Below are 10,491 nucleotides of genomic sequence, written 5' to 3'. Positions count from 1 at the left end.
GTTTTACAAAAGTGGCACCATGCAGTATTTGTCCTTTTGTGACTGAGATATTTCAGTCAGCATAATGTCCTCCAGAGTCATCCATTTTGCACACTATTTCATGAGTTCCTTGGGTTTTTTTCTCCATTGTGTGAATATACCACAGCTTCTCTATCCATTCGTTTGTTGATGGACACTTAGGTTGTCTCCAGCTCTTTGCTATTGTGAACAAAGCCGCGATAAACATGGGTGTGCATGTATCTGCTTGGGTGGCGGTTACCGTCTCTTTGGGCCTCATAGCTTTTATCAGAGAAGTTTTCCCAGAAGAAAAGCGTGTTGACCAGAATCTCAAAATTCTCTGATTTTCCTGTTTACAAACCCAAAGTCATAACATGGTGGTGTTTCGTTGCTTTTTTTTTTTGAGACAGTCAGAATATATTTTCTTTGAGATGTATCACATATACACACTTTAAGGCAAACTATTTTAACTTTAAGGGAACATGGTGACATTTATTTACCTATCCACGTCTTTCGTTCTCTTAAATCAACATTTAGTTAGGAATGTTTTCCTAATAGTTTCACAATGTGAACTTCATAGAATTTTCTCTTCAACAGAGTTTTCTCGGAGAATATTCTCTCAATCCAAGCACCCCGATTTACTCCACCAGGCTTTAGCCTTCTTCTCTAAGTGAGAAGAGTCCTGCCATTTAGTCCCTGCAGCTCTCGGGGGAGAGAGGCTGAAGTCCCCCCCAAAAGGGAATAAACTGGGCAACAGGGGTGAAAGGCCCTGTATAATAAACAAACACTGTGTTCCTTAGTGGACTAGATAGAACTTGGGCAACAGGGTATCCAAGGAGAGGTCAGGACTTTCTCTCCTGTTTTAAACCTTCAGAGTGATTGTGAAAAGTATAAGCAGTTTATTACGACCTTTGTAAAGAGCATGTGGAAATTACTGGACTCTTCTGCATCCACGTCCTGGATGTCAGGACCTATGCAAAGGATGGTAAAAGTGGGCGTTAAAAACATGCTGATGAGTGGACTTGGGGGGAGGCATTGTATAACAATGAAAGACTCTTTCTTTGGTGAGCTCTGGTGGCCCAGTGGCAAGAAGCTGCACTGCAATCCCAGAGGTGTGCAGTTCAAATCCACCAGATGCTCTGCTGGAGAAGGAGGAACAATCTCCTCCTGTACCAGTCAGATCTGATTTGACGGTACACAGACACACAAATAATAAAAAAATTTTCTTTTATGTTACAAAGAGAAGAACAATCTGGAAGGGAGGGGTGGGCAGGGAGAAGAGTGAAACAATGAATGAATGGAAATCCAAAAATCTCTGTAAATTTTCATTAAAATTAATAATAATAATAATAATAATAATAATAATAAACAACTTATTTTAAAAGAGAAAAAAAAACACGCTGGTGTATGTATGGACCAAAACACCCTAAGGGTAGGTATAACTTTGTATATCTGCAGGGTATTGGTGATCATGTTTAGGTTCAAAAGAAGTTACACACACCTGCTGTGACCATGACATGTTTAAACCTGACTCAAGTGCACTCGGAATGCACACCAGGAGTAGTGGCTCCAGAGAAGCCAATTCCAGTGTTTAGAGACTTAGCTCTTGGGAAGTGTTTGGATATAATTCCTAGTGGAAAAAGCCAAGAAAAGAGAAGTGTATCTCTATTAATAATGGAAATTACTTTAGTAGAACTAAGAGCAAGTGTAATTTATGACAAGCAGACTATAAAAAATGTGCCAATCACGGTGGAAAATACAGCTGAAGACACACACAACAGGCACTGGAAGAACTACAAACGTCACTTGATTCTCTGGCACCCCAAGGGATACCACAGCCCTAGACTTTCTGTTATCAGAATAGGGTGGTGCGTACACCCTTGCAAACACACCCTGTTGTTTCATACGCACACCTCAGAGTTAGGAAGGGTCCTTGAACAAAATTCCTCAGAAACGACAGAGTTTCTAAGGGAAGCTTCTGACAAACAAGTAAGTGGAAATATCTGGGAAGAAATGAAAGGTTGGCTGCTATCTATGACCTGGTTCCCTCCTCTTGAGCACCATTAATTACTATTGAACTTGTTTAAAAAATATATTTTATTACTTTGTTTGTGTGTGTGTATACTGTCAAATCGGATCTGACTGGTACAGGAGGAGACGGCCCCTCCTTCTCCAGCAGAGCATCTGGTGGATTCGAACCTCCTGTCTCTGGGATTGCAGTGCAGCTTCTTGCCACTAGGCCACCAGAGCTCCCCTTAATTACTATTGAACTTTTATGATTTTTGGACCGTGAATTTTAACATATGAAATTTGTCTCCTCGAGGCTGCGACAAGTTCAGAAGAAGATAACGATTGTGAATGGGTCCTGTTAGGGCCTCGGAGCTGCTCTCTCTCTCCCCTTCTGTTCCTAAACAGCCACTAAAATGATCAAACCACAGCAAGCAGCAGCTGTTGCTGTTTCTCTCTGTTCTACCTCCGTTTCCCCCAATCTGCTCCCTTATCTTATAAAAAAAATATGATGGAGCTCTGGTGGCCTAGTGGCAAAAAGCTGCACTGCAATCCCAGAGGTACACGGTTCGAAACCACCAGATGCTCTGCCGGAGAAGGAGGGGCAATCTCCTCCTGTACCAGTCAGATCTGATTTGACAGTACACGCACACAAAATAATAAAAATAAAATCTAAAAAAAATATGAACATTCCGTCTCCCAATTTCCTTGTTAGACAATACAAAACTCCACTCTAACTAGAAGTGGTGGCTGGTCTCTAGAGTTATCCTGATAGTTCCTCTTCAGTAAACTGTCTTTCTTGGCCTGAACTGGGTGGGTTCTGTCCTTTGTTTGAAACCTTACAGTTACCAGCCAGTCCCACTTTCCTCCCAGGCGTTAGACCCCTACAGGGACAGAGAAGGAGAAACTAGGCCCGACCAGTAGGCAGGTCTATGTCCAGTGTCGGCAGAGAGTAGCCAGAAAGACCGTGTCTGACTCCCTGATGAACCAGGGCCACATATTTCTCAGCAGGGAATGGTAAGAGATAGAACTGTGACCTGATCAGTCTCTCTCTCTCCTGTTCCCATAAGAGACGGCAAAAACAAAGTTTCTCAGAGGAATTAAGAAAAGAAGGCAAAAACAGTTGCATTTAACCATCTTTTTCTTTTCCTTTCTCCTTTCCCTCCTTATTGCAGGACATTTTACAATTAACATAATAACTCAGTCCAACTCTCCCCTGACCAGTTTAATGGATGTTCCATCATCCCTTGCAGACCAGAGGGGTCTCAGGGACAATTGTCCAAAGCCAGTAAATATCTCTGCCCCTTCAGAACAGTGGGAAGTAAACACAAATATAGTGTCTTCAAGAGCCTCTGAAATGATCAGAATGCTTGGTAGAATCATTCAATACCAGGGATGAACTTATAATCCACCCTCCACACATTCTGTGTGGTCATTAAAGAGCAAAATCCCATTTATATGAGGGTCTAGCACCCTTCAACTGCAAACTCTTACAATGCAATCTATTGTGCCTGATTACACATAATCTCAAACTATGACCAGGGAACCTTCAGTAATAAGAAACTAAAGATTGGAAGCTGTTGTTACAGGAAAGGATCTTATAGGAATCTTCTCTCTGAAATTAATCAAACAAAACTCAAGCTCTACCACTATTATACATGAAAGAAGCTCAAGTGCAAAATCCTAGAAATAAATCAGATCCACTAATCCCCCATGGTTCAGAAAATGACTTTGGTTCAGAAAATGACGTTTCCAAAGTAACAACTGTTAAAATTAAAGACCTGAAACAAACTGTTGCAAGAGAGACAGGGTATGAAGATGTGAATGCCTGGCTAGAGTGGATTGTTCCCCACACCAGAATGGTCATCAGGCCCAGTGGGCATATACTGTATGACTGCAAGACCCCACAGTGGGGCAGTGGAGCAGTGAAACCGGCCGACTGTTGTCAGTATTATTCCCTGTGGTTAAGGGTCCTGTAGTTTATTCCCCAAGAACCAGGAGGCCACTGGGATTGAATGACAATGTCACCTGTGCCTCTCTAGGTTTGAGGAGAATTTCATGTTCTTGAGAAACCTAATGGGATGCAAGGAGCATCTAACTTGATGCAATGAGCCTCACTTTTGAGCAGTTCAAAGTCAGTCTTTACCTTTCAAAGGACAGATGTGTGGTGGTATTGTGGGAAATAATTATTTAAAGTCTTACTAGCAGAGTGGAGTGGCACTTGCACCGCAGTACAACTGGCCATTCCTTTTGTTAGGCTTCACCTGTAGAACTATCCCTTATCCATTTTGCAATTCAACCGTCTACTTATAAACTCATTGTTCTGTCCTATCTGATTCCAGAAAACTCTAGAAGTGCCATTTCCATCTGGTCACCACCCATACAATTCCCATTAGTGAATGAAAGCACCCTTGCACTTCCACTTGCTCTTTTTCTTTTACAAATGGGTCAAGCCCCTCTCTGGCCTGGTTTAATAATGTTGGCTTGAAGGGGAGCTCTGGTGGCCTAGTGGCAAGAAGCTGCAACTACAATCCCAGAGGTGCACGGTTCGAATCCACCAGATGCTCTGCTGGGGAAGGAGGGGCAATCTCCTCCTGTACCAGTCAGATCTGATTTGATGGTACACGCACACACACACACAAAATAAAATAATGTTGGCTTGGTTGTAGAGGTCACATTTCTAGTCCATTCTTTCACACTTTGTCTATACCTACATTCTGGTGCCAAAACCCGGGAGGTGTAAGTAGCAGACCAGTGCAACTTTGAACTCAGGGCAGCGACAGCTCATTCTGGACAAAATCTGAGACCCTGAGGTTCATCTTGCTCCTCAAAAACCTTCCTATCTAGTGGACTAGATGAGGAAGACTCTTGTAAAAACAACTGAAGGGCTTGCCCTCCCCTCTCATAAGGCTTAGTATCCAAGTCACTAAATGCTGTCAAACCTGTGCCATAACAGACCTCTTCCTAATCTTGTATATATATGTCTTTCTATCTATCTCTTTCCCTAAAAGGACTCTTACACCAAGTCGTGACCTCCAACCCCCTTTCTGCTTCTCTCTGTGCATGCCACATGGGACAAAAACATTCCAGAAAGAATATCTTTATATATATCTTGATTTCTGATCTTTCTATCTTAGGCATCAAGGCTGAAGATCCCCTGTAATCCCTTTTGTTCAGAACAAGAATGGAAAAAATGGATAAGGAATCTGGAGACGCCTATTTTCTTTACCACTTACCTGACCACTGTTTGGAACCTCAGCTGTCCTACAGGGACACCTGGTGAATTGTCCTGAGTGTTCCTCGATACTGTCCAGTATCTAAGAAACCAACATAAGAGTGCAGTTCTCTAGAATTCCTCCAGACAGCCCCCTAGGCTGCTTTTAAAAATTCCTCTCAAACCTAAGACTCTCCCCAGACATTAAACCTAAACAATGCATTTGTCTCTTCATCTTTGTGTGGACCCTTTATAAATTAGATAAGCAAACACAATGGCCTGAATATTTACATTGGTCCTTTGACCCCAACATTTTCCTGATTTAGACAACTTCTTCCACGTAAAGGACAAGTCATCAGAGATCCCTGACATTCAAGCCTTCTTCGTCCTCAGGGTCAAGACCATTCCTTTTGTAAAAATTATACCCTCTACCATGTTCTCTTCTTTTTTTATTTTTTAATTGGGAAAAACATATTGAGGGTACAAGGAGGTGAGGGTTGGGGGCAGAAGGGTGAGGATGGGCCAGGATGCAGCTGCAGAGCTGCACAGTTTGTTCGGTGGAGGGAGCAGGTGAAGGAAATGATGAGGGTCCAGTGGGGACCAGATGCTACAGAGGAATGACAAGCATTTTCCAATAGTAATTAAACCAACTGTCTTATTGATTTGGGAATTGGATGCTGACTCTCTGGCTTCTTCATGCTGAACAGGGGCATAGATGTAAAGGGGGGAAGGGAGGACGCTTTATCACCTTACTGGTGATCTTGGGTTAAAACTGCTTGCCTTCTTGTTCTGTTAGAAGATATTTTCCTGTCATTTGCTCCCCTCTGGACTGCAAAGTGTTTTCCCAGGTGGGTCCAGTGGGGATGGCTGGTTGAACCCAGAGGCTCCATCCTCCTTTGCTTCCTTAGCTGTCAGTTGCATTTCCTTTTTGTCACAGGCACTGGGTTCAGGGTCAATTCTGAAGTAAAACTCAGTGTTGAGGTTACTTATTGGATAGGGAGCAAATCTAGAGAGAACAAACTTGTGAGTTACAGATAGAAGGGCTTTGAGTGTGTTGCTTTCAGGTTTACTGGGGGAGAGGGTGGCAGAAGGTGGTCTAGGTAACATTCTCTGGATACCCTAGGCATTCTTTTTTTCCCCTTCCCCACCCAGGGGCCAGATGGCACAATCTGGGGACTGAGGAGCTCACCCTGAGGGCCACAACGGCTCGCCCCAAGCCGAGGGCGGAGGGCAGCCCGCCCCAGGCAAAGGGCTGCGCCGGCTCACCCTGAGCCGGGGGCCGAGGGTGGCCCGCCCCGGGCAGAGCAACACCCCCCAGGAGCTGGCTGGTATACTCCCCTTCCAATTGCCCCTACTCCAGTCTGGTCCCTTCGCCTGACTGAGGACTACGTGGTCAGGGATAGTGACTCCAATTCCAGCACCACCACTTTTAACCCCCAAAAGTGGTCATACTATATATTTAAGCAGGTGTCACTGCCCTCTCCCTTTATATATGATAAAGGGAACCTGAGAACTGTGAACAGACTCCCCCCAGGTCTAATCATCTTTTGGCAGAAGCATTAATCAGAACAAAATATATGGTGCATTTAGGATGTCGGTCCTCTTGTGCATGCTGCCACTGTTAATTGTCATCAGACTCACAGTGACTTTCAGCAATCCATTGTATAGGTAATCGTCTTCTTTGGCCTGTCCAAGGAAACCCAAACCTGCAGATGGCAGGGCACACATCCCATCTCCCGCCTCCCACACAGGCGGCCGGTGGGGTGCACCCCCCCACAGCACGGGCAGCCAGCGGGGCACACGGCCACCCCCCATCGCGGGCAGCCATTGGGGGCGCGCAACCCCTCTCGCGTGGGCTGCCGGTGGGAGCCCGCTTCCCCCATCACCACCATCCTGGCTCCAAGAATTCTCTCCAGAACAAGTCCACCTTGCAGCAGCATGGTGGCTTCACTGCACCAGTCTTGAGGAGGGCCGGTGCCCAGCATCCATTATGGGTCAGGGAATCCATTGGTCCAGTTGTGGAAGCCTCATGGAGCTGTGGCGGCTGTGCGGTGCGGTGCGGGCTCTGCGGAAGGCGGTTGGGAGCCGTGAGACTCACCCGTTCCTCCTTGGGAATCCTTGAATTCCTGTTGTTGAGCCTCGATCTTCCCTGAGGGCCAGTCATCAACTGTTTAACTGTTCAATTATCAATAAGCCGAAGTCTGTAGAAGGCCATAGTGGCCCTGCTTTAAGTGGTTCGCTGCTCCCGCAGCTCACCACGCTGTCTCTGCCTCCACCGCCATCTTGGATCCCTCCCCATGTTCTCTTCTTAAACAGCCTTCTGCCCACAGCCCTGTTACCACCTTCACCCTACACCTTAGACCCTGACATTGCAGATGACTCCTCACCCTATCTGGCCCCACAGCAACCTCCTCCTTCTCCATCCCTGACCATTCCCTCTGGCTGCTCCCCTGACTCTTCTACCCATCCCTCTTGCTTCTCTCCACCAGTCAGCAGGTCAAAATTCTCCAGTCAATGTCCCCTCTTCACCCTTTGGGAAGTCATAGAAATGGAAGGTCTCATAAATGTACATGTCACGGGGGAGCTCTGGTGGCCTAGTAGCAAGAAGCTGTACTGCAATCCCAAAGGTACACGGTTCGAATCCACCAGATGCTCCGCCAGAGAAGGAGGGACAATTTCCTCCTGTACCAGTCAGATCTGATTTGACAGTACATGCACAAAAAATAATAAAATTTTTAAAAAGTACATGTCCCTTTTATCATCACAGATATCTTCCAAATAGAAGCCAAAGCCGAATCCTTTTCAGAGAACCCCGAGAAGTTCGGTAAATAGTTCTTCCACCTCATTCCAGCTTACCAGCTTACATGGAATGACCTCTATTACATTCTCACTGCCATTCTAATCATATTTGGCAGACAGCTATATAATATGCTGACCAGTTACATGAATCACTACAGAACCCACCCAGCAACACTGCTCCTCCTTGCAACAAACTCAGTTGCACATACTAACCTGGAAACCAGGAGTCCTCACAAAGGCCACATAATTACATGTCTCTTAGCAAGTATGGAATAGAATAGCCACAATAAATTAACTATTATAAGATCAGGGATCTTACACAGGGGTCTACAGAAAACCCTCCCCTCTTCTTTACCAGACTCACTGAAGTCATAATGAAATCTATCAAACTATAATCTACATCTCATGAGGGACTTTATTTTTCTCATCTTGCCTTTATCGGATAATCAACTCTTGTATTAGATACAAACGTCAACAATTAGAACACCACAACAAGATTAAGTTAACACTGCCTTTCATGTCTTTAATAAGAGAAAGAAAGAGGTAAAACTGGCAACAAAACAAAAACAAAAACTAAGTATCTCCTCCTGGCCAGATCTGTAACAGAGGTATAATTCCTGGCTAAAGCTCTTTCCAGAGCTTTTTCTTTTTCTCATTTCCTCAGGAAAATGAAAGGCTGGCAAAATTCCTCCAAAGGTCCCCCAAGTGTCTGTTTTCACTTTGGCCTAGAACAGCACCGGGCAAGAGACTGCCTGAACCCAAGGGCCCCAGTGAAACCTTGTCCACAATGAGGATAGCAGGGACACTGGAAAATGGACCATCCCCAAGAAAGGGACCCCTCACTTGCAGTCAGCCTGATGCACCTGCATTTCCCCTGTTCAGTCCTGACTGCTCCTCTGTCAGTCAATCCTCAGAGCCTAGGGCCACCAGGACAGTAACTGGACAGCCTCATTTTTTTAAGTCTGTACTGGTGCAGGCTTCTCAGTACTTCTTGAATTCTCAGGACCTCTCTCAAAATCTTCTCTCTGTTGTAGACATGAAAACCATCTCTGAGAGACCATTACAAACAGCACCTTCATATGGCACCTCTGGTTATTAATAGTACGTTCACACAGCGATCTTTAGTGTTGCCTAATGTCCCACTCCTCTCTTGGGAATGGACCTACTGCATAAACTCAGGCCTCTCTTCATTCCTACACAGCCATAAACTGCCCAACTTATTTTACATCAACAGGACCTTCCTCCCCCCTCCCACTTAACCCCCAAACCTCTGTCTCTCCCAGTAAACTCCCAAATATACTGATGATCATTAAGCTATTGCATCTCACCATAACCTGATCCTCATAAAACTTAAGGATCCTTCTTGCACTGCCCACATTCCCCAACACCTTCTCTGCAAGGCTGGATCGGACTAAAATCCATTACCATTAAGCTATTACAATCCAGCCTTCTTAGTCCAACACATTCACCTCGCAATACTCTTTTTTTTAAAATATTTTATTTTATTTTTATTGTGTGCGTGTACCATCAAATCAGATCTGACTGGTACAGGAGGAGATTGCCCCTCCTTCCCCGGCAGAGCATCTGGTGGATTCGAACCGTGCACCTCTGGGATTGTAGTTGCAGCTTCTTGCCACTAGGCCACCAGAGCTCCCCTGCAATACTCTTATTTCAGCCGTCAAAAACCCAATGGCTCTTTTTGTTTAATCAAGATCTCTGAAAGATTAATCATACCATCATTCCCACATACCCAGTTGTCTTAAATCCCTACACCCTCCTATTTCAGATACACCCCTCAACAGATCTATTCACTGTTTTAGACCTCAAAGATGCGTCCTCACCCATCCCAATTTGCAAAACCTGATTCGCAAAACCTCTTTGCCTTCACTTGGCATACACACAGCTGCTCAACTGACCTGGGCCATGCTGCCACAGGGCTCTGAGAAAGCCCCCACTGCTTTAGCCAAGCCCTGCACAAGGATCTCCTCTCCCTGTTTTACATTCAGTACTCTAATTCAGTATGTTGATGGTCTCCTTCTAGGGAGCCCCACACCAGCTGACAACCATATGCACACAACACAGCTGCTAAACACACTATCTTCCCGGGCATACCAAGTCACAAGATGTAAGGGCCAGATAGCTCAGCAACAAGTGATATATTTAGGGGTCCATTTAATCCCCACCATGTATCAAACTCCAAACAGCTAGAAACAGGCCATACAGGATCTCCCCATACCCCACACAAGAAAACAACAGCATCCCTTCCCTGGCCTCGCCAGTCATTTAGGCTTTGGATCCCCCAGCTACCCTATCACTGCTAAATCCCTACAAGAAGGCATAAAAGGAGATCGTCTGAGCCTCTGCATGTCCCTAACATTAAACACATTCAGCAACTCAGAATTCTTCAACAGTCCCAGTTGTTTCTTCCCTTTAGCTTAATCCATAGCTTCAATGGCAAAGCACCTGGAGTCCTA

At 45.1% G+C, this 10,491-nt stretch overlaps 1 protein-coding gene across 1 annotated transcript in view; it reads right to left on the bottom strand.

The window, feature by feature from the left end:
- Positions 1 to 10,491, bottom strand: part of LOC102877209 (zinc finger protein 91-like) — a 77,773-nt gene that overhangs the window by 46,708 nt on the left and 20,574 nt on the right. The window contains exon 2 of the mRNA XM_006897983.1: positions 7,606 to 7,610. Within this exon, the coding sequence (XP_006898045.1) occupies positions 7,606 to 7,610 (5 nt within the window). The remainder of the gene's footprint in view (positions 1 to 7,605; positions 7,611 to 10,491) is intronic.

This window comes from Elephantulus edwardii, unplaced genomic scaffold, assembly GCF_000299155.1.
Source record: "Elephantulus edwardii isolate Elephantulus edwardi_28Jun2011 unplaced genomic scaffold, EleEdw1.0 scaffold00217, whole genome shotgun sequence".
In the NCBI taxonomy this organism is placed as follows: domain Eukaryota; kingdom Metazoa; phylum Chordata; class Mammalia; order Macroscelidea; family Macroscelididae; genus Elephantulus; species Elephantulus edwardii.
The sequence above is the reverse complement of the archived record's forward strand: the minus strand, read 5'-3'. Positions and strand labels throughout refer to the sequence as shown.